This window comes from Coregonus clupeaformis, chromosome 5, assembly GCF_020615455.1.
Source record: "Coregonus clupeaformis isolate EN_2021a chromosome 5, ASM2061545v1, whole genome shotgun sequence".
In the NCBI taxonomy this organism is placed as follows: domain Eukaryota; kingdom Metazoa; phylum Chordata; class Actinopteri; order Salmoniformes; family Salmonidae; genus Coregonus; species Coregonus clupeaformis.
In genome coordinates, this window is record NC_059196.1 from 28415306 (window position 1) to 28436953 (window position 21648).

Sequence of the window (21648 nt, forward strand, 5' to 3'; positions counted from 1 at the left end):
TGCAGGCTATCTCTACAGTAGATTGCAACTCCACCCCCTTTGGCAGTTCTATCTAGACGGAAAATGTTATAGTTGGGGATGGAAATTTCAGAATTTTTGGTGGCCTTCCTAAGCCAGGATTCAGACACTGCTAGAACATCAGGGTTGGCGGAGTGTGCTAACGCAGTGAAAAACTCAAACTTAGGAAGGAGGCTTCTGATATTTACGTGCAGAAAACCAAGGCTTTTACAGTTACAGAAGTCAACAAATGATAGCTTCTGGGGAGTAGGAGTGATACTGGGGGCTGCAGGGCCTGGGTTCGCCTCTACATCACCAGAGGAACAGAGGAGGAGTAGAATAAGGATATGACTAAAGGCTTTAAGAACTGGTCTTCTAGTGCGTTGGGTACAGAGAATAAAGGGGGCAGATTTCCGGGCGTTGTAGAAAAGATTCAGGGCATTATGTACAGAAAAGGATATGGAAGGATATGAGTACAGTTGAGGTAAACCTAAGCGTTGGGTAACAATGAAAGAGATAGCATCACTGGAGGCACCCGATTGAGCCGGTCTCGGCGTGTATGGGGGGTGGAACAAAGGAACTATTTGAGGCAGTTTGAGAGGGACTTGGGGTTCTACAGTGAAATTGTATAATAAGAACTAACCCAAACAGCAATAGGCAAGGCATATTGACATGGGAGAGAGGCATAAAGCAATCACAGGTGTTATTAGAGAGAGCTAAGACAACAACTGGTAATAGCGATAAAGTTTGGGCTGAGGCTAAACAGAATAAACAGGACAGGGTACCGTGTAAAGGAACAGTCCAGCAGGCATCAGCTGTGCAGCTGAGTGATCATAAGGTCCAGTGAACAGCAATATGTGAGTCCGAGAGCAGTTCAAATTGGTGCTTCAGCACAGCTAGCAGGAAGCACAGTTGTAGTTTGCGTGTGCTAGCGGGCCGGGGCTAGCAGATGGATCTTCGTGGTCGTCGCAACGGGAAGCCTGTTGAAACCACATCAGACGATTTCGTCGGCAAACCAGTCGTGATGGATCGGCGGGGCTCAGTGTCAACACTAGGAGGTCCCGTCCGGTTGACAGAGAGGTAGATAGCCGGGAGATGGGCCTGAGGCTAGCTCAAGGCTAACTGGTGCTTGCTATGGGGCAATGGTAATTAGCCAACAACAGGTTGCAGCTAGCTGGTTGCGATGATCCGGCGCTAGGGTCCAGTGATTCCGGCAGAAAGTCCGATATGCTCTGGGTCGATAGCACGCTGTGCAGACTGGCCGACAAATTGTCCAGGCTAGAGCTAGAGCTGGCTGGTGGATAGTGTAGGCCACGGACAATGGTGAAGACGCTAACGGTGGCTAATAGCAAGTAGCCATTCAGTTGCAGCTAGACTAGTTTCAGCTTAAGGTTCTTGATGAAAGTTATAAAGAAATAATAGAATCCTTTCCACGTTGGGTGAGGCGGGTTGCAGGAAAGTATATTTAGTTAAAGAATGAAAAGTAAAAATTGAGAAATATATACAAAATAGACAACAACAAAAAAAGAAACTGGCTATTTACACTAGGACACAGAAAAAAACCACGACCGCACTGCTACGCCATCTTACACTGCCGATTTTGCAGGTTTTCCTACTTACAAAGCATGTAGAGGTCTGTAATTTTTATTATAGGTACACTTCAACTGTGAGAGATGGAATCTAAAACAAAAATCCAGAAAATCACATTGTATGATTTTTAAGTAATTAATTTGCATTTTATTGCATGACATAAGTATTTGATACATCAGAAAAGCAGAACTTAATATTTGGTACAGAAACCTTTGTTTGCAATTACAGAGATCATACGTTTCCTGTAGGTCTTGACCAGGTTTGCACACACTGCAGCAGGGATTTTGGCCCACTCCTCCATACAGACCTTCTCCAGATCCTTCAGGTTTCAGGGCTGTCGCTGGGCAATTTGGACTTTCAGCTCCCTCCAAATATTTTCTATTGGGTTCAGGTCTGGAGACTGGCTAGGCCACTCCAGGACCTTGAGATGCTTCTTACGAAGCCACTCCTTAGTTGCCCTGGCTGTGTGTTTCGGGTCGTTGTCATGCTGGAAGACCCAGTCACGACCCATCTTCAATGCTCTTACTGAGGGAAGGAGGTTGTTGGCCAAGATCTCGCGATACATGGCCCCATCCATCCTCCCCTCAATACGGTGCAGTCGTCCTGTCCCCTTTGCAGAAAAGCATCCCCAAAGAATGATGTTTCCACCTCCATGCTTCACGGTTGGAATGGTGTTCTTGGGGTTGTACTCATCCTTCTTCTTCCTCCAAACACAGCGAGTGGAGTTTAGACCAAAAAGCTATATTTTTTGTCTCATCAGACCACATGACCTTCTCCCATTCCTCCTCTGGATCATCCAGATGGTCATTGGCAAACTTCAGACGGGCCTGGACATGCGCTGGCTTGAGCAGGGGGACCTTGCGTGCGCTGCAGGATTTTAATCCATGACGGCGTAGTGTGTTACTAATGGCTTTCTTTGAGACTGTGGTCCCAGCTCTCTTCAGGTCATTGACCAGGTCCTGCCGTGTAGTTCTGGGCTGATCCCTCACCTTCCTGATGATCATTGATGCCCCACGAGGTGAGATCTTGCATGGAGCCCAAGACCGAGGGTGATTGACCGTCATCTTGAACTTCTTCCATTTTCTAATAATTGCGCCAACAGTTGTTGCCTTCTCACCAAGCTGCTTGCCTATTGTCCTGTAGCCCATCCCAGCCTTGTGCAGGTCTACAATTTTATCCCTGATGTCCTTACACAGCTCTCTGGTCTTGGCCATTGTGGAGAGGTTGGAGTCTGTTTGATTGAGTGTGTGGACAGGTGTCTTTTATACAGGTAACGAGTTCAAACAGGTGCAGTTAATACAGGTAATGAGTGGAGAACAGGAGGGCTTCTTAAAGAAAAACTAACAGGTCTGTGAGAGCCGGAATTCTTACTGGTTGGTAGGTGATCAAATACTTATGTAATGCAATAAAATGCAAATTAATTACTTAAAAATCATACAATGTGATTTTCTGGATTTTTGTTTTAGATTCCGTCTCTCACAGTTGAAGTGTACCTATGATCAAATGCTTTGTGTACCTATGACCTCTACATGCTTTGTAAGTAGGAAAACCTGCAAAATCGGCAGTGTATCAAATACTTGTTCTCCCCACTGTATATATATATATATATATATATATATATATATATATATATTTTTTTTTTTTTTTTGTGGGGGTGGGGACTTACCGTTCCATGGCCAATCTACCGTGGAAATGTATCCAACACTTTGTATGAATGGAAACTAATGTTGCTGTACTGTTATTATTATTTCTGTTTACTATTTACTGGTATGGTCATTTCTTATCAAGATCGGCGGCAAAATAACCCTGGACTGTCCATATTTAAAATGTGTTACTACATCAAGTCAATCGGGAGATTGCATTATTTGTGACAGAAGGGCCGGTAGGCTGCATTTCAGATACATGTCTGTCCATTTGAATGTGGCAGTAATAGGACCTGGGTCTATAGCGTTTGAGCGAGCGAGAGACAACTTTATTTAAAAATAACGAGCCCTGATCCCAATGACTCGACTGCCTCCGCATGGAGAGAAAGAGAACTGCTCATTTTTTAGCCAATCACAAGGCTCATTTGAATTTCCTGATACATCAGGAAAATTCTTTCGCAACCAAATACTGATCAAGTTAAGATCTGACATCTGTAGCCTTGCTGCGCTTATAATGTGAATAGATAATTTATCAAGCGAAACGTGCTGATCTGTTGCATCAGCCTCAATGCTTTAAAAAGAGCATTGGGATGTAGCCGAGACCTACTGGTTGTATGAATTTGGGATCTATCGTCCCACAACTGTCCCAGAGTCTGTTTGGAATAGGCTATTTCTTTCTCGCACAGAACGACAAGCTAACCAATAGAAGTCGGTGAACTTTTATACTATGGGGATAGTAGATTGACATACACTAGTTTTTTGGCTGTTCGTTACTCGTCTTTTTGGCTGAGGAAAAGTAAATGTGGACTGTTCTTCCAACATCTTTAAAGTGCGCATCGGAATTCGGTAAGAAGCACGCTGTTGCATCCTCGAGTTGCATGTTCTGTTAATATGAATTACCATAATATACAGTAAATGTGATTTCTGTCATTCTGAGCACCGTGGGTGGACGCCCTAATCAGGTTACGCACCCACAATGCATATGGGTCCGGTAAATGTCAGACGCCACATTTTCCTAACGAAAACCCTGCAACACACACACACTTGCAGACAGAACACAAACAAACACACACACACACACTTGCAGACAGAACACAAACAAACACACACACACACAGCCAGTGGTACCATAGGACTCGTATCCATCCAGTGATTTGACAGTGAGCAGCAGGTGTTGGTCCTGGAGGTATTCTATATCAGAGAGGAGGGGCTTCAGCGTGGTCAGCTGCTTATTGGACCATCCCAAACGCAGGAAGTTGACATTGTCACTGCTCTGACTGTCATTCTCATAACTCTTCTTAAACTCTACGGAGAGAGGGAGAGGGACAGAGCGAGAGAAGGAGAGAGAGAGAGTGGAAATATGTAATTAAGTCTCTAGAGTAGAACTTTGTGTGTGTAGGTGTGTGTGTGTGTTTGTGTAGGTGTGTGTGTGTGTTTGTGTAGCTGTGTGTGTGTGTTTGTGTAGGTGTGTGTGTGTGTTTGTGTAGGTGTGTGTGTGTTTGTGTAGGTGTGTGTGTGTGTTTGTGTAGCTGTGTGTGTGTTTGTGTGTGTGTGTCTCACCCTCCAGGCAGGTAGAGCAGAACTCGATGAAGAACTTGGTTCTGCTGGCCGTCTTCACTATGGCCTCAATATTCTCAAACTCTATATAAGCCTGCTCAGAGGACTTAGGCAGACCTGGAGAGAGGGTCGGGGAGAGGTACAATGTTAAAAACCCTTGGGTTATAGTGAGCTGATTAAAAAACCCTTATGTGGTTGTCATAGCGAGTGGCCGTACCTTTCTTGGAGACGAACTGCGAGGTGACCCCCACCTCAAACGTACCAAACACTGGGGAGTGGTCACTTGTCACCATGTCATCTGTACAGCCTGAGAGGGAAACATGATTTCATCACATTATGTGCTAAACGCCAGCACTAGGGGTATAAGGTAACTGAAACAGAACGTCAGGTGTTCAATATTGTAATACAGTAAATAGCTGCACAGAGTTGTTGAAGATGCAGGGTCTCACCATAGGAGTTACAAACAATGTGAGTCTCAGGGTAAGACTTCCACAGGATCCTGTCACACCAAGAGGGGACATTAGTCCTCATCTGAGGGATGGAGAGAGAGGGAGGGAGAGGGAGAGAGAGAGAGGGAGAGGGAGAGAGAGAGAGGGAGAGACCGAGAGAGAGATGGAGAGAGTGGGAGGGAGAGAGAGAGAGTGGGAGGGAGAGAGAGGGAGGGGCGACAGAGCGAGAGGGAGGGAGGGCGAGAGAGACAGGGAGAGAGAGTGGGAGGGAGAGAGAGAGAGAGACAGAGGGAGGGTGGGAGGGAGAGAGAGAGAGAGAGGGAGGGAGGGAGGGAGGGAGGGAGGGAGGGAGGGAGGGAGGGAGGGAGGGAGGGAGAGGGGAGCGAGAGAGAAGGAGGAAGAAGAGATGTGAGTGAACAGAGATCTCTCCATCTGAGCCGGAGTGTATTTGTGTATGTTTCTCACCTTATCAGGACCACAATGTCCTGACAAGTCACCACAATGTCCTGACAAGTCACCACAATGTCTTGACAAGTCACCACTATGTCCTGACAAACAAGTCACTACAATGTCCTGACAAACAAGTCACCACAATGTCCTGACAAACAAGTCACCACAATGTCCTGACAAACAAGTCACCACAATGTCCTGACGAGTCACCAAAATGTCCTGATGAGTCAACCCAATGTCCTGACGAGTCACCACAATGTCCTGACGAGTCACCACAATGTCCTGACGAGTCATCCCAATGTCCTGACGAGTCACCCCAATGTCCTGACGAGTCACCCCAATGTCCTGACGAGTCACCACAATGTCCTGACGAGTCACCACAATGTCCTGACGAGTCACCACAATGTCCTGACGAGTCACCACAATGTCCTGACGAGTCACCACAATGTCCTAACAAGTCACCACAATGTCCTGACAAGGTAAGAAAACAAGACCATTTTTGAAAAGTCAGGACTTTTTTTATGTCCTGAATTTGTTAAAATGCTATTTTAGGCTTAAAGGGGCAATCAGAAGTTGCTACATCCATTTTTGGACTTTATTGATATGTAACCATTGATTCTTGAAGAATAACTTATAAATGCCTCATGAGCATAGTTCAAATGTCGTACCCCTCAGAACCCAAAATATAAGCTTGTTTTACTCCAATGTTTGTAAACAAAGTACACGTAAACAAACACTATATAGCCTCAAAACATGGTTAAAACTATAATTATGATATCATGGATGGTCAGTCCTTGCATCCATAGCTCCGTCTATGAATTTGAGAGTGGTTACATTTCTCCAGCCCCATCCCTCAGCTTTTTACCGAAACAGGGGCGGGGAATACGCTTTATGGTTTCTACTGCTGATTGCCACTTCAAGGAGTTAGGGTTTGGGAAAATAGGATTTTGTATGGGAATAAATGTTTACTCCCCAAAAAGGGAGTACGTGTGTACGTACCCCTGTGGCCTTCTGTTTCTGCCACACGTATGTGTCCCTAGAGCCGCGTTCATAACGATAGGTGGGTGGGTACGATATCTCCTCCTCCGCTGTAACAGAGTATACACAAACACACATTACAACAAAGGACTTTCAACAAAGTCTTTCACAGAATACAGTAGAGTGCATAGCGAATGAGGGGAAGGAGTGTGTGTGTGTGTGTGTGTGTGTGTGTGTGTGTGTGTGTGTGTGTGTGTGTGTGTGTGTATGTGACTGACCGAAGCGCAGGAACACCTTGTTCTTCTCTCTCTCCAGGTTGAGCTGGTCCACCTTCAGCAGAGGATCAAACTCTTTCCTGTTGATGTAGTTCAGGATCTCCTGAGAGAGAGAGAGAGAGAGAGAGAGAGAGAGAGGGTGTGCAATGGTCCATGTGTGTGTGTGCAGCTGTCTCTGTGTTTGTGTGTCTGTGTGTTCATGTGTCGCCGTGTGTGTGTGTGTGCGTCCATGCGTGTGTGTTTGTGCATGGGTTTACGTGTGTGCGTTTGTGTGTGTGTGCATGTGTCACTCTGTGTGTGTGTGTGTGTGTGTGTGTGTGTCAGGGTACCTGTATGTCCATGTCCAGCCTGTAGTTGAGGTCTCCCAACCAGAAGAGGTGTGTGAAGCGTAAAGAGATGTCAAAGGAGCTCAGTTGTTTATCTCCTAGAGAGAGCAGCCGCAGGATATCCAGGTAGTTCTGGTTCCTCCTGCAGGGGTCAGGGGAGGGTTGAAGGGGAAGGGTGGTGAGCAGTTTAAGGCAAGGGCTGCATCTCAAATAGTACCCTATCCCCTGTTAAGTACACCACTTATGGCCATAGGGCGAGTTTGGTGCAAATATGGAGTCCTGTCAAACTTCACATAATGATACATTACCCAATGATATAATTTTACATTTGATTGCAGAAGAGGAGTGTGTGTGTGTGCGTACCTGCCAATCTTTTCGTTGCCTGATGTCAGGTGACAGTTCACAAAGCCGAAGGAAGTTCCATTAAACATGAAAGACACGCCCACTGCCCCTTTGTTACCTAGCAACAAGAAAGGACAAACATACAGCATGAATATAGTGAATTGTTTGTAACTGTGTGTGTGTGTGTGTGTGTTGGTGTGAGAGAGAGCGGTCTTACCCAGCGTATTAGCAATGCCCGTTTTAACACTGGACACTCCCACATGACTGATGCGGTTCTCATGTTCTGGTTTCACCAGCACCGCTATCTTAATGTTCCACAGAGTCTGGACTGCAATCTAGAACCCAGGAGAGCAAAACAGCATAACATTGAAGTTAACCTCAGGAGTAAACCCAACCATTCTGCCACGCCGCTTCTCAGATCAGGCTAATTTAGACTAACGGGACAATCCCTAACAACACCTTATTCCTCAACGGGACAATCCCTAACAACATCTTATTCCTCAACAGGACAATCCCTAACAACATCTTATTCCCCAACGGGACAATCCCTAACAACATCTTATTCCCCAACGGGACAATCCCTAACAACATCTTATTCCCCAACGGGACAATCCCTAACAACATCTTATTCCCCAACGGAACAATCCCTAACAATACCTTATTCCCCAACGGGACAATCCCTAACAACACCTTATTCCCCATGTAGTGGATTACTATTGACCAGAGCCCCATTCCGCCTCCCTCTCTCTCTCACCGGTTTGTAATCCAGCTCTGTGTGTTCTTTGAGTGCGGTGCGGAGTGAGTCGACCCACTCACGGTCACACACAGAGTTCTCCTGCGTTCCGAACACGTAGAGGTCATGAGGAATGGTTACAGTCATCTCATCCAGCGTCTTCCCCAGCCCCCGACACAACAGCCAGGAACCCACCGCCTTGGGGGAGGGCACAGAGCCTACACACACACACACACACACACACACACACACACACACACACACACACACACACACACACACACACACACACACACACACACACACACACACACGACAATTAGACAATTCAAGCGATAGTTCACTCCACAATCAATGTTTGTCAGAGTTTTCCAGACATCAAAATTGGTCTACGGTTGAGATGACTTCTAGACCTAATGGAATATTCTCTTCATTTTTATTTTATTTTAAGGTGATCTTTAGCATGTATTGTGTGTGTGTGTGTGTGTGTGTGTGTGTGTGCTCACCCATGTTCCAGGTCCCTATGAAGATGGAGATCATGTCTGGCTCGTCCTGGTTGGAATGTTTGTTCTTCATCAGCTGCAGCAGCTGACAAAAAGCCTCCCGCTTCTGACAACACGCACAGTGTACAGTTAGTGTGAGAGTGTGTGTGTGTGTGTGTGTGTTGTGGTGTACCGCGGACAAGCCACCAGGGGGAGACTCATCGAGGCCTGGTGACAGACGGAGTCTACATCACGTGGCGGTGTCTCCCTCTTCTGGACGTGCCAGGTCTCGACGGGTCCTCTGGCCATGACTAATTGGGGCTGATTGAGGCTGGTGAGTAATCAAGGGGCTGATTGCTCACCAGCCGTACAGGGCCCATAAAGCTGCCAGGAGGGCACCACACGGGAGGGTTGGAGGTAGTGAGAGGTTGCTACTGGACAGACGTCCTCACGGTCTGATAGAACCGAGGGGCTCTGTGTTCTACCCCAGAGGAGACAGTGTTCCCCGGAGCCCAGAAGGCGGTGACCCGGAAGAGGAGACCTGTTTCTTTTCTTTTTCTTTATTGGTTTAAATAAACACCTTGAAATTGAGGTATCATACTTGTGTCTGATCTGTGTAAACATCTTGATCAAATCCCCTGGTCTGCCACAGTGTGTAATGGAGGACGTGGTGGACTCTATATTCTTAGGTTTGGTATTGGGCAATTCCACGATAAGAGTGATGCTGAAAACACATTTACTTGAAGAACAGTGCAGATGCAAAATTTGGTAACAGAATGATGGCACCAACAGCACAAACTGGAATTCTGTTACCGGGCTTTGCATCTCCTCTGTTCAAGAAAATGTGTTTTTATTTTTCAGTGGAAGTTGTTAAATGTAGTCCTTGTGCATAGAGTTGTATGGTTTGTTTAACTTTGCAATCATTGGTTCTTGTTTGGCATCACTTTGTTCAGCATCACTTTGTTACTGTGGAATTGTCCTATTGCTTAATGTGTTCGCTCCCAGGTGCTGATCAAGGCACAGACAGGTGGACTTCGTTTGGGTTTAAAGGGGTAATCTGCAGTAGCTACATCCATGTTTGGACTAAACTAATGATATTTATCCATTGTTTCTTGAAGAATGTAACTTATTTGCTTCAGCAGCTTAGTTCAACTGTCGTTCCCCATCAGAACCCCAAATATAAGCTTGTTTTACTCCAATGTTTGTAAACAAATTATGTACAGCCTCAACATGGTCAGAACTCATTTTGGGCCTCCCGAGTGGCGCAGCGGTCTAAGGCACTGCATCGCAGTGTTGCGGCGTCACTACAGCCTGAGTCACAATCGGCCGTGACCGGGAGTCCCATAGGGCGGCACACAATCGGCCGTGACCGGGAGTCCCATAGGGCGGCACACAATCGGCCGTGACCGGGAGTCCCATAGGGCGGCACACAATCGGCCGTGACCGGGAGTCCCATAGGGCGGCACACAATCGGCCGTGACCGGGAGTCCCATAGGGCGGCACACAATCGGCCGTGACCGGGAGTCCCATAGGGCGGCACACAATCGGGCCGTGACCGGGAGTCCCATAGGGCGGCACACATCGGCCGTGACCGGGAGTCCCATAGGGCGGCACACAATCGGCCGTGACCGGGGAGTCCCATAGGGCGGCACACAATCGGCCGTGACCGGGAGTCCCATAGGGCGGCACACAATCGACCGTGACCGGGAGTCCCATAGGGCGGCACACAATCGGCCGTGACCGGGAGTCCCATAGGGCGGCACACAATCGGCCGTGACCGGGAGTCCCATAGGGCGGCACACAATCGGCCGTGACCGGGAGTCCCATAGGGCGGCACACAATCGGCCGTGACCGGGAGTCCCATAGGGCGGCACACAATCGGCCGTGACCGGGAGTCCCATAGGGCGGCACACAATTGGCCCAGCGTCGTCCGGGTTTAGCCGGGAGGGCTTTCCTTGGCTCATCGCGCTCTAGCGACTCCTTGTGGCGGGCCTGGCGCCTGCAGGCTGACTTCGGTCATCAGTTGAACGGTGTTTCCTCCGACACATTGGCGCATCTGGGTTAAGCGAGCGGGTGTTAAGAAGCGCGGCTTGGCGGGTCATGTTTCGGAGGACGCATGACTCGACCTTCGTCTCTCCCGAGCCCGTTGGGGAGTTGCAGCGATGAGACAAGATCGTAATCACACTAATTGTGGAGAAAAAGGGGGTAAAAATTACAAAAAAACTAATTCTGATATCATGGATGGTCAGTCCTTGCATCCATAGCTCTGTCTATGAATTTTAGAGTGGTTATATTTCTCTATCCTCAGCTTTCAGCGAAACAGTGGCGGGTAGGGCGCTTGGTTATTGTTTCAACTGCTGATTGACGCTTTAATGAAGATGAGGATTCACACAGTACAGCTCTGTGTAGGATGCAACATGGGGCTAATAGACATTTAATGGCTTGATTCACAGCCAAAGTGTTTATTTCTTCACAGCCTTTAGTACAATGTGTGTGTGCGAGATAGATAAACCATAGTGTGAATCTGCAAACAAACATTTACTAGAATATACAGTATACAGTGGGGGAAAAAAGTATTTAGTCAGCCACCAATTGTGCAAGTTCTCCCACTTAAAAAGATGAGAGAGGCCTGTAATTTTCATCATAGGTACACGTCAACTATGACAGACAAAATGAGAAAAAAAATCAAGAAAATCACATTGTAGGATTTTTTATGAATTTATTTGCAAATTATGGTGGAAAATAAGTATTTGGTCAATAACAAAAGTTTCTCAATACTTTGTTATATACCCTTTGTTGGCAATGACACAGGTCAAACGTTTTCTGTAAGTCTTCACAAGGTTTTCACACACTGTTGCTGGTATTTTGGCCCATTCCTCCATGCAGATCTCCTCTAGACCAGTGATGTTTTGGGGCTGTCGCTGGGCAACACGGACTTTCAACTCCCTCAAAGATTTTCTATGGGGTTGAGACCTGGAGACTGGCTAGGCCACTCCAGGACCTTGAAATGCTTCTTACGAAGCCACTCCTTCGTTGCCCGGGCGGTGTGTTTGGGATCATTGTCATGCTGAAAGACCCAGCCACGTTTCATCTTCAATGCCCTTGCTGTTGGAAGGAGGTTTTCACTCAAAATCTCACGATACATGGCCCCATTCATTCTTTCCTTTACACGGATCAGTCGTCCTGGTCCCTTTGCAGAAAAACAGCCCCAAAGCATGATGTTTCCACCCCCATGCTTCACAGTAGGTATGGTGTTCTTTGGATGCAACTCAGCATTCTTTGTCCTCCAAACACGACGAGTTGAGTTTTTACCAAAAAGTTATATTTTGGTTTCATCTGACCATATGACATTCTCCCAATCCTCTTCTGGATCATCCAAATGCACTCTAGCAAACTTCAGACGGGCCTGGACATGTACTGGCTTAAGCAGGGGGACACGTCTGGCACTGCAGGATTTGAGTCCCTGGCGGCATAGTGTGTTACTGATGGTAGGTTTTGTTACTTTGGTCCCAGCTCTCTGCAGGTCATTCACTAGGTCCCACCGTGTGGTTCTGGGATTTTTGCTCACCGTTCTTGTGATCATTTTGACCCCACGGGGTGAGATCTTGCGTGGAGCCCCAGATCGAGGGAGATTATCAGTGGTCTTGTATGTCTTCCATTTCCTAATAATTGCTCCCACAGTTGATTTCTTCAAACCTAGCTGCTTACCTATTGCAGATTCAGTCTTCCCAGCCTGGTGCAGGTCTACAATTTTGTTTCTGGTGTCCTTTGTCAGCTCTTTGGTCTTGGCCATAGTGGAGTTTGGAGTGTGACTGTTTGAGGTTGTGGACAGGTGTCTTTTATACTGATAACAAGTTCAAACAGGTGCCATTAATACAGGTAACGAGTGGAGGACAGAGGAGCCTCTTAAAGAAGAAGTTACAGGTCTGTGAGAGCCAGAAATCTTGCTTGTTTGTAGGTGACCAAATACTTATTTTCCACCATAATTTGCAAATAAATTCATAAAAAATCCTACAATGTGATTTTCTGGAGAAAAAACATCTCAATTTGTCTGTCATAGTTGACGTGTACCTATGATGAAAATTACAGGCCTCTCTCATCTTTTTAAGTGGGAGAACTTGCACAATTGGTGGCTGACTAAATACTTTTTTTCCCCACTGTATATGCATGCTTCCTAGTGTGCGTACCTTAGCGCTGGTGAAGATGAAGTCTTTCCTCTGGCTCTTCTCCTTTTCCTTCTCAAACACGATGCCCAGCTTGTTCTGAACACGCTGAGACTTTATCAGCTGACGGACTGAGGGACAGAAACAGGAAGAGAAAGAACGAGTGTGAGAGAAGGAGTGTGTGTCTCCTCACTTTAGTCGTGTGCGTGACTGTGTGTCCTAACTTTAGTCGTGTGTGTGTGTCTGTCTGTGTGTCCTCACTCTTGTGGTGTGTGTGTCTGTGTCCTCACTCTTGTGGTGTGTGTGTGTCTGTGACTGTCCTCACTCTTGTGGTGTGTGTGTGTGTCTGTGACTGTCCTCACTCTTGTGGTGTGTATGTGTGTGACTGTGTCCTCACTCTTGTGGTGTGTGTGTGTGTGTCTGTGACTGTGTGTCCTCACTCTTGTGGTGTGTGTGTGTGACTGTGTCCTCACTCTTGTGGTGTGTGTGTGTGTGTCTGTGACTGTGTGTCCTCACTCTTGTGGTGTGTGTCTGTGACTGTGTGTCCTCACTCTTGTGGTGTGTTTGTGTCTGTGACTGTCCTCACTCTTGTGGTGTGTGTGTGTGACTGTGTGTCCTCACTCTTGTGGTGTGTGTGTGTCTGTGACTGTGTGTCCTCACTCTTGTGGTGTGTGTGTCTGTGACTGTGTGTCCTCACTCTTGTGGTGTGTGTGTGTGTGTCTGTGTGTCCTCACTCTTGTGGTGTGTGTGTGTGTCTGTGTGTCCTCACTCTTGTGGTGTGTGTGTGCGTCTGTGACTGTGTGTCCTCACTCTTGTGGTGTGTGTGTGTGTCTGTGTGTCCTCACTCTTGTAGTGTGTGTGTGTGTCCTCACTCTTGTAGTGTGTGTCTGTGACTGTGTGTCATCACTCTTGTGGTGTGTGTCTGTGACTGTGTGTCCTCACTATTGTAGTGGGTGTCTGTGACTGTGTGTCCTCACTCTTGTGGTGTGTGTGTGTGTGTGTGTGTCTGTGTGTCCTCACTCTTGTGGTGTGTGTCTGTGACTGTGTGTCCTCACTCTTGTAGTGTGTGTCTGTGACTGTGTGTCCTCACTCTTGTGGTGTGTGTGTGTGTCTGTGTGTCCTCACTCTTGTGGTGTGTGTGTGTGTTTGTGTGTCCTCACTCTTGTGGTGTGTGTGTGTGTCTGTGACTGTGTGTCCTCACTCTTGTGGTGTGTGTGTGTGTCTGTGTGTCCTCACTCTTGTGGTGTGTGTGTGTGTGTGTCTGTGACTGTGTGTCCTCACTCTTGTAGTGTGTGTCTGTGACTGTGTGTCCTCACTCTTGTGGTGTGTGTGTGTGTCTGTGTGTCCTCACTCTTGTAGTGTGTGTCTATGACTGTTTCCTCACTCTTGTAGTGTGTGTCTATGACTGTGTGTCCTCACTCTTGTGGTGTGTGTGTGTGTCTGTGACTGTGTCCTCACTCTTGTAGTGTGTGTCTGTGACTGTGTGTCCTCACTCTTGTGGTGTGTGTGTGTGTGTGTCTGTGTGTCCTCACTCTTGTGGTGTGTGTGTGTGTGACTGTGTGTCCTCACTCTTGTGGTGTGTGTGTGTGTCTGTGTGTCCTCACTCTTGTAGTGTGTGTGTGTGTCTGTGACTGTGTGTCCTCACTCTTGTAGTGTGTGTCTGTGACTGTGTGTCCTCACTCTTGTGGTGTGTGTGTGTGTGTCCTCACTCTTGTAGTGTGTGTCTGTGACTGTGTGTCCTCACTCTTGTGGTGTGTGTGTGTGTGTGTGTCTGTGACTGTGTGTCCTCACTATTGTAGTGTGTGTCTGTGACTGTGTGTCCTCACTCTTGTGGTGTGTGTGTGTGTGTGTGTCTGTGTGTCCTCACTCTTGTGGTGTGTGTGTGTGTGTGTGACTGTGTGTCCTCACTCTTGTGGTGTGTGTCTGTGACTGTGTGTCCTCACTCTTGTGGTGTGTGTGTGTGTGTCCTCACTCTTGTAGTGTGTGTCTGTGACTGTGTGTCATCACTCTTGTGGTGTGTGTCTGTGACTGTGTGTCCTCACTCTTGTGGTGTGTGTGTGTGTGTGTGACTGTGTGTCCTCACTCTTGTGGTGTGTGTCTGTGACTGTGTGTCCTCACTCTTGTGGTGTGTGTGTGTGTGTCCTCACTCTTGTAGTGTGTGTCTGTGACTGTGTGTCATCACTCTTGTGGTGTGTGTCTGTGACTGTGTGTCCTCACTATTGTAGTGTGTGTCTGTGACTGTGTGTCCTCACTCTTGTGGTGTGTGTGTGTGTGTGTGTCTGTGTGTCCTCACTCTTGTGGTGTGTGTCTGAGACTGTGTGTCCTCACTCTTGTAGTGTGTGTCTGTGTTTGTGTGTCCTCACTCTTGTGGTGTGTGTGTGTGTCTGTGACTGTGTGTCCTCACTCTTGTGGTGTGTGTGTGTGTGTCTGTGTGTCCTCACTCATGTGGTGTGTGTCTGTAACTGTGTGTCCTCACTCTTGTGGTGTGTGTGTGTGTGTGTCTGTGTGTCCTCACTCTTGTGGTGTGTGTGTGTGTGTATGTGTGTCCTCACTCTTGTGGTGTGTGTGTGTGTGTGTCTGTGACTGTGTGTCCTCACTCTTGTAGTGTGTGTCTGTGACTGTGTGTCCTCACTCTTGTGGTGTGTGTGTGTGTCTGTGTGTCCTCACTCTTGTGGTGTGTGTGTGTGTGTGTGTGTCTGTGTGTCCTCACTCTTGTGGTGTGTGTCTATGACTGTGTGTCCTCACTCTTGTAGTGTGTGTCTATGACTGTGTGTCCTCACTCTTGTGGTGTGTGTGTGTGTGTCTGTGACTGTGTGTCCTCACTCTTGTAGTGTGTGTCTGTGTGTCCTCACTCTTGTGGTGTGTGTGTGTGTCTGTGTGTCCTCACTCTTGTAGTGTGTGTCTATGACTGTGTGTCCTCACTCTTGTGGTGTGTGTGTGTGTCTGTGACTGTGTGTCCTCACTCTTGTGGTGTGTGTGTGTGTCTGTGACTGTGTGTCCTCACTCTTGTGGTGTGTGTGTGTGTGACTGTGTGTCCTCACTCCTGTGGTGTGTGAAGGTGTTCCAGTCCTCCTGGTTATCCTTCAACCTCTTCATCACCACTAGCCTCCCTCCCTCCACGTCCACAGACAGACTGTGCTTCTGACTCTTCCCTATCTTAGTCAGGTCTGCCAGGTTCACATCCAACTTCACCTGGAGGGACAGACAGACAGAAGGGACAGAGGGGTTACAAACAGACAGACGGGCGGACAGACAGACACACACACACACACAGACAGACACAGAGACAGACAGGACAAAACCAGAATTCTTTATCCACATAATAAACTACAGCTTCTTCAGTGTGAAATAAGAGCTTTAATACTACCGGTGTCACCACCAGGGGGAGTCAGTGGGTCGATGCACAGTCAGCGCCACAAGTTCACTATACTATCCTCCATGTTGGCACCAAGCATTCCATGAAAACAATCTAATCTGGGTTCTCAGTGGAATGTATCCTAGATCTTTTAGTATCAATAAAACAATAAATATAACGATACATATAACAAATATAACAATAAAATACATCAACGTCACAGATTATTATTATTATTAGGTCAGTACAGTTACAGTATAGCTCTGTCTAGATGGAGGTTTGATACAGCTGTTGCTCTGTCTGCGGTGAATCTGACATAGCGGTTTTATGAGGAACACCCCAGCCCCCCCCACATCTCACCCATCAGCACAACACACTTCTTCTCCTGCAAACAGGAAGTGTCTAGAAAGGAGGTCATGAAGCACACACACACATGCATGCACACGCACGCACACACACACACGCACACAGTGGATGTGAAACCATCTGACGTATCCCCTCAACCACTGTATAAACCACACAGGGGAGTGGAGGTGACTGATTGTTAATCTGTGTCTGCTGCCTCCCCAGTCTAGTGTGGTCAGACAGAGATATAGCTATTGGGCGTGCTAGACATCACAACCGACAGTGCAGGCGACTACAAATCACCTTTTATCATAAATAACTACTGATTGTTGTTTATAGATCAGTCAGTAAATCACAATTTACCCACAATGCATCACGGATTTGATGCTCTCGAACACGGCCACTGTCTCTCAGAGTGGATTTCATGGCTGGGAGTGGAAAACCAATCATTGAGTCAATCAATGTTCAGCTCCATATGAGCTATGACCAATGGACGTTCAGATTCTCAAATCCAGCTGTTTCTAACTTCATAAACACGTAACACATCCAGTGATGTTAATCTGGGTGTAGAGTGATTAAACATGGTAACCTATTGAGTTTGGATCACGTTCAGCAAGCTCATTGGTCAACTCAGCTAGAGTGCGTGTTTATAAAGAGTTCCATTTAAATTCAGTTAATTACGGAAGGTTTCCATTTTCAATTCCTGAAACGGAATTCAAATGCCTATGTCCTGAACATAGTGAATTGAAATGGACCATGACCACAGGCAGCCATTGCGTTTACATCTCTAGAGCGCTAGCTAGCTGAGGTGTCCACTTCCTGGTTACTGATAGTGATTATCCTTCCATCACACCCACTCAGTAGTTATCAGCTGCACTGAGCACAGCGTTGAGGGCTCTAGTATCTACACTCTGGTCACATCAGTCATCTAACCATCACATCCTGAGAGAGGGAGGTAGGACCACAGCCATGACATCCATGATGTCACAGAACAGACAGAACTGTTCATTTATCTGACTGGCTCCCAGGGCATAACACCACTTCCTGGAGAATCTAGGAATTCCGAGCCACACCCACTGATTGGTCAGCCTGTGGACGAATGGGACAGGGGAGGGGGAGGGGTATATCTCAAAGTGTGTGTGTGTGTGCATGTACCTCAAAGGCCTGTACGGGGATGGTTTTGCTGTGGCGTGTGAGAGGAGGAGAGGAGAGAGTGGACCAACTCATATCCTGCACAGCCTTCAGAGCCTAGAGAGGGACAGAGAGAGGGAAAGAGAGACGGACCGGGGGGTTACATTAGCTACAGGGTTAAGAAACCTGAACCACCAGTATAAGGTGTGTAATTAGAAACCTGAACAACCAGTAAATGATGCTCAACCTGTCTTCATCATAAGGGAGGTTTCTGAGTCAAAGGTAGACAAGGTGATTAGCTCACTAAAGAACTCTAAAGCCAAAGATGTGTTTGGGATGGACTCTACCTTTCTTAAAAACTACAAAGAGTCACTCATTGGCCCCATTACTAAGGTCACCAACACATCTATTGGTCTCGGGGTGTTTCCAAGGGTATGGAAGTCGGCCATAATAACGGCCATCTTTAAATCAGGCGACCCTGCTGACGTGAGTAACTACAGGCCCATTAGTATACTACCTGTGGTGTCAAAGGTTGTTGAAAAGTGTGTAGCAGAACAACTGATTGCCCACCTCAACAACAGCCCCTTCACATTACATTCCATGCAGTTTGGCTTCAGAGCGAAACACTCCACAGAAATGGCCAACTGCTTTTTTCTGAAAATGTGAAGTCCAAGATGGACAAAGGGGGCGTTGTTGGGGCTGTGTTTCTGGACCTAAGGAAGGCTTTTGATACTGTTAACCATGAGATTCTCATCACAAAATTGTCCAAGTTCAACTTTTCCCCCGATGCCTTGAGATGGATGAAATCATACCTTGAAGGCAGAACTCAGTGTGTCAGAGTGAGCAATGAGCTATCGCCCACTCTTAGCTATGATGTGGGTGTGCCCCAAGGGTCAATACTGGGGCCCCTCCTGTTCAGCCTGTACATTAATGATCTGCCTTCTGTCTGTGCTGGGTCTGAAGTTCAAATGTATGCAGATGATACAGTGATATATGTGCATGCAAAGAGCAAACAACAAGCTGCACAAGAACTCACTACTGTAATGGTCCAGGTTACTAAGTGGCTCAGTGACTCGTGTTTGCATCTCAATGTGAAAAAAACTGTTTGCATGTTCTTCACAAAGAGGGCAACAGATGCTACTGAGCCAGAAGTCTATGTGTCAGGGGAGAAGCTCCAGGGGGTATCTGATTTTAAGTACCTTGGCATCATACTTGATTCCAACCTCTCTTTTAAAAAGCATGTGAAAAAGGTAATTCAAATAACCAAATTCAACCTAGCTAATTTCCGATTTATACGAAATTGTTTGACTACAGAGGTAGCAAAACTGTACTTCAAATCTATGATACTCCCCCACTTAACATACTGCTTGACTAGTTGGGCCCCAAGCTTGCTGTACAACAGTAAGACCTATTCAGTCTGTCTACAAACAGGCTCTCAAAGTGCTTGATAGGAAGCCCAATAGCCATCATCACTGTCACATCCTTAGAAAGCATGAGCTCCTGAGTTGGGAAAATCTTGTGCAATACACCGATGCATGTCTTGTATTCAAGATCCTAAATGGCTTGGCTCCCCCCTCCACTCAGTATTTTTGTTAAACAGAAAACCCAAACATATGGCAGCAGATCCACAAGGTCTGCCATGAGAGGTGACTGTGTAGTTCCCCTAAGGAAAAGCACCTTTAGTAAATCCGCTTTTTCTGTGAGAGCTTCCCATGTCTGGAATACACTGCCATCAGACACACACAACTGCACCACATATCACACTTTCACAAAATGCTTGAAGACATGGCTAAAGGTCAATCAGATTTGTGAACATGGTCCCTAGCTGTGTGTTGCCGCTTTCCATGTCTGTTGTCTGTAACTTGTGAGGTGTGGAAACACTTTGTTGCTTTTATGAATTTTGTCTTGCTGCTTTTTTGTTCTATGTTGCTCTGTCTGTATGCTATGTCTTGCTTGTCCTATGTTGCTATGTCTGTATGCTATGTCTTGTTCTATGTTGTTATTGTCTATATTGTAATTGTTTTTAATAACCTGCCCAGGGACTGCGGTTGAAAATTAGCCGGCTGGCTAAAACCGGCACTTTTACTGAAACGTTGATTAATGTGCACTGTCCCTGTAAAAATAAACTCAAACTCACTCAATATAAGGTGTGTAATTAGAAACCTGAACAACCAGTATAAGGTGTGTAATTACAAACCTGAACAACCAGTATAAGGTGTCTAATTAGAAACCTGAACAACCAGTATAAGGTGTGTAATTAGAAACATTTCTACTGCTTTCCTGACTTCCTGGTTGTGATGTCACTGATACTTCTTCCCTCTCTTCAGTCCTCCCCTCCCTCTCCAATCTTCTCCCTCCCCCTCCCATTTTCTCCCTCCCCCTCCCATGTTCTCCCTCCCCCTCCCATGTTCTCCCTCCCCCTCCCATCTTCTCCCTCCCCCTCCCATCTTCTCCCTCCCCCTCCCATCTTCTTCCTCCCCCTCCCTCTCCCATCTTCTCCCTCCCTCTCCCATCTTCTCCCATGTTCTCCCTCCCCCTCCCTCTCCCATCTCCTCCCTCCCATCTTCTCCCTCCCTCTCCCATCTTCTCCCTCCCCTTCCCATGTTCTCCCTCCCCCTCCCTCTCCCATCTCCTCCCTCCCATTTTCTCTCCCCCTCCCATCTTCTCCCATCTTCTCCCTCCCCCTCCCATCTTCTCCCTCCCCCTCCCTCTCCCATCTCCTCCCTCCCATGTTCTCCCTCCCCCCTCCCTCTCCCATTTTCTCCCTCCCTCTCCCATCTTCTCCCTCCCCTCCCTCTCCCATCTCCTCCTTCCCATCTTCTCCCCCCTCCCCCTCCCATCTTCTCCCTCCCCCCTCCCATCTTCTCCCTCCCCCCTCCCATCTTCTCCCTCCCTGTCCCATCTTCTCCCTCCCTCCCTCCCCCCTCCCTCTCCCATCTTCTCCCTCCCATCTTCTCCCTCCCCCCTCCTTCTCCCATCTTCTCCCTCCCTCTCCCATCTTCTCCCTCCCCCTCCCATGTTCTCCCTCCCCCTCCCTCTCCCATCTCCTCCCTCCCATCTTCTCCCTCCCCCTCCCCTTCCCTCTCCCATCTTCTCCCTCCCCCATCTTCTCCCTCCCATCTTCTCCCTCCCATTCCCATCCCCCCTCCCTCTCCCATGTTCTCCCTCCCCCTCCCATGTTCTCCCTCCCCCTCCCTCCCATCTTCTCCCTCCCCTCCCATCTCCTCCCTCCCCCTCCCTCTCCCATCTTCTCCCTCCCCCTCCCATCTTCTCCCTCCCCCCTCCCATCTTCTCCCTCCCTCTCCCATCTTCTCCCTCCCCCTCCCATCTTCTCCCTCCCTCTCCCATCTTCTCCCTCCCTCTCCCATCTTCTCCCTCCCTCTCCCATCTTCTCCCTCCCCCTCCCTCTCCCATCTTCTCCCTCCTCTCCCATCTTCTCCCTCCCCCCTCCCATATTCTCCCTCCCCCTCCCATCTTCTCCCTCCCCCCCTCCCATATTCTCCCTCCCCCTCCCATTTCTCCCTCCCCTCCCTCTCCCATCTTCTCCCTCCCTCTCCCATCTTCTCCCTCCCCCCTCCCTCTCCCATCTTCTCCCTCCCTCTCCCATCTTCTCCCTCCCCCTCCCATCTTCTCCCTCCCCTCCCATCTTCTCCCTCCCCCCTCCCATCTTCTCCCTCCCTCTCCCATCTTCTCCCTCCCTCTCCCATCTTCTCCCTCCCCCTCCCATCTTCTCCCTCCCCTCCCATCTTCTCCCTCCCCCTCCCATCTTCTCCCTCCCCCTCCCATATTCTCCCTCCCCCTCCTTGCATAGCTTGAGCTCTGGGGCCCAGAC

The 21648-nt window shown here is 47.9% G+C and overlaps 1 protein-coding gene across 1 annotated transcript in view; it reads right to left on the reverse strand.

The window, feature by feature from the left end:
* The window catches only part of inppl1a (inositol polyphosphate phosphatase-like 1a), a 58972-nt gene that overhangs the window by 9435 nt on the left and 27889 nt on the right, over positions 1 to 21648 (reverse strand). Inside the window, exons 8-21 of the mRNA XM_041876681.2 lie at positions 17841 to 17933; positions 16027 to 16177; positions 13010 to 13116; positions 8847 to 8949; positions 8362 to 8558; positions 7825 to 7942; positions 7629 to 7725; positions 7269 to 7407; positions 6943 to 7042; positions 6686 to 6774; positions 5237 to 5318; positions 5005 to 5094; positions 4791 to 4904; positions 4359 to 4535 (exon numbers count right to left, since the gene is read on the reverse strand). Coding sequence (XP_041732615.1) covers positions 4359 to 4535; positions 4791 to 4904; positions 5005 to 5094; positions 5237 to 5318; positions 6686 to 6774; positions 6943 to 7042; positions 7269 to 7407; positions 7629 to 7725; positions 7825 to 7942; positions 8362 to 8558; positions 8847 to 8949; positions 13010 to 13116; positions 16027 to 16177; positions 17841 to 17933 — 1657 coding nt within the window. The remainder of the gene's footprint in view (positions 1 to 4358; positions 4536 to 4790; positions 4905 to 5004; positions 5095 to 5236; positions 5319 to 6685; positions 6775 to 6942; positions 7043 to 7268; positions 7408 to 7628; positions 7726 to 7824; positions 7943 to 8361; positions 8559 to 8846; positions 8950 to 13009; positions 13117 to 16026; positions 16178 to 17840; positions 17934 to 21648) is intronic.